At 58.5% G+C, this 1,399-nt stretch overlaps 1 protein-coding gene across 1 annotated transcript in view; it reads right to left on the bottom strand.

The window, feature by feature from the left end:
* Nucleotides 1–1,155, bottom strand: part of ST3GAL4 (ST3 beta-galactoside alpha-2,3-sialyltransferase 4) — an 18,268-nt gene extending 17,113 nt beyond the window's left edge. Inside the window, exon 1 of the mRNA XM_035897463.1 lies at nucleotides 708–1,155. Within this exon, the coding sequence (XP_035753356.1) occupies nucleotides 708–886 (179 nt within the window). The 5' untranslated portion in view covers nucleotides 887–1,155. The remainder of the gene's footprint in view (nucleotides 1–707) is intronic.
* Between the last annotated feature and the right edge of the window lie 244 nt (nucleotides 1,156–1,399).

Raw genomic sequence — 1,399 nt, 5'->3', positions numbered from 1 at the left:
GAGCCAATGGAGGACGCCATGGACGAGCCAATGGAGGATGCCGCCGACAAGCCAATGGAGGAAACAAAGAGCTGATGGAGGACACCATCCTAGCCTAGACGGACCAGTGCTCTGCAAAGGACCAATGCAGTGGGGAGCCCCCGGCCTCCCCCAGCCATCCCTGAGCCTGTGGGACAGGGACCAGCAGCACCCATGGGTGGTCAAACCCACCCCCATTGGACACCCCAGCAGAGCACGTGCCATGCCGGGACGGTGACCCCAGCCATCCCCTGCCACCCAAACCGGTGGCGGAAGACACGCTGCCTGCCGATGCCCCCCTGCAGCTCCGCCACGCCCTTTCGCACAGCCAGCACGTAAACACACACCTTAAAACCAAAAATACCCGCCCACACGTTAACACCCACACCGCCGGTACATAAATAACTTGCCCATAATTAACAGAAACCATCTGTACGGTGGCTTGCACGCCCAAGAAGTCCCAAGCATCCTGCCAAAGTGACGCCGGCAAACCTGCACCCCGTTTCTCTTTGTGCCAGAGCAATTTATGGCCGGGCAGGATCCACAGGGGATGTGCAGAACCTGGCCCCGTCCACCAGCACCGGCCAAATCCCGCTCCCGCAAAAATTGCCACTTCGGCCCCATCACGCACCGAATACCCAAAGCAAGCGCCTGCCCGCAGCCTTCCCACCTCCATCGCTCGCACCCACCTTCCCAGCGGCTCGGCGGTCACCATCCCATGCCAACCCATGGCGCCGCGCAGCCAGATCAGCTGGGAGCAGTGTCCACTGGTGGTGCCGGCACAGCAGCTCGGCAGCCTCCAGCACACGGCAAAACACATCCTGGAGAGGAGCCGTAGCCTGCGCCAGCCCAAAAACACTCTGAGCATCCCCCAGTCCGAAGCAAAATCAGGATGGAGGGGGGCTCCCTCTCTGGTTTTGACGTTCCACGCCAGCCAAATCCGTTTCTCCTTCCTCCAAGGAAACTTTCCAGCCCAACCCCGGTCACATGCAAGGGGTCACCAGCTGGAAACTCAAGAGTTTAGCAAGAGCTGGGCTTTTTTTTTTTGTTTTTTCTCTTTTTCCTCCCAAGAAGATGCAGGATTTTCCTAGAAAAAGCTCAATAAACACGAGGATCATGGCCGGAGGACGGAGAAGCTGCCAGTGTCCAAGCGCAAGAGGAAGGCGAGGGGAGGTTAAGAAGAAACACCAAAAAAAAAGAGAACCAGAAATTGCAAAGAGCAGTGTGAAAGCATCAAATCATTTCCTCTTCTTGCTGCAAAAGCAAAACCGCTCGTGCAAGCGTCCCCGACGGCGTCGTACAAGGGCCACCGGCTGCAGCCCGGCAGCCCCAGCCTGGGATGGGGGGAGCAGGATGGGGTCCCCACGGGGATGCAGGCAAA

The sequence above is a fragment of the Egretta garzetta genome, unplaced genomic scaffold, assembly GCF_000687185.1.
Source record: "Egretta garzetta isolate BGI_Z169 unplaced genomic scaffold, ASM68718v1 scaffold207, whole genome shotgun sequence".
Taxonomy (NCBI): Eukaryota; Metazoa; Chordata; class Aves; order Pelecaniformes; family Ardeidae; genus Egretta; species Egretta garzetta.
This window is presented reverse-complemented; position numbering and strand designations above follow the sequence as displayed.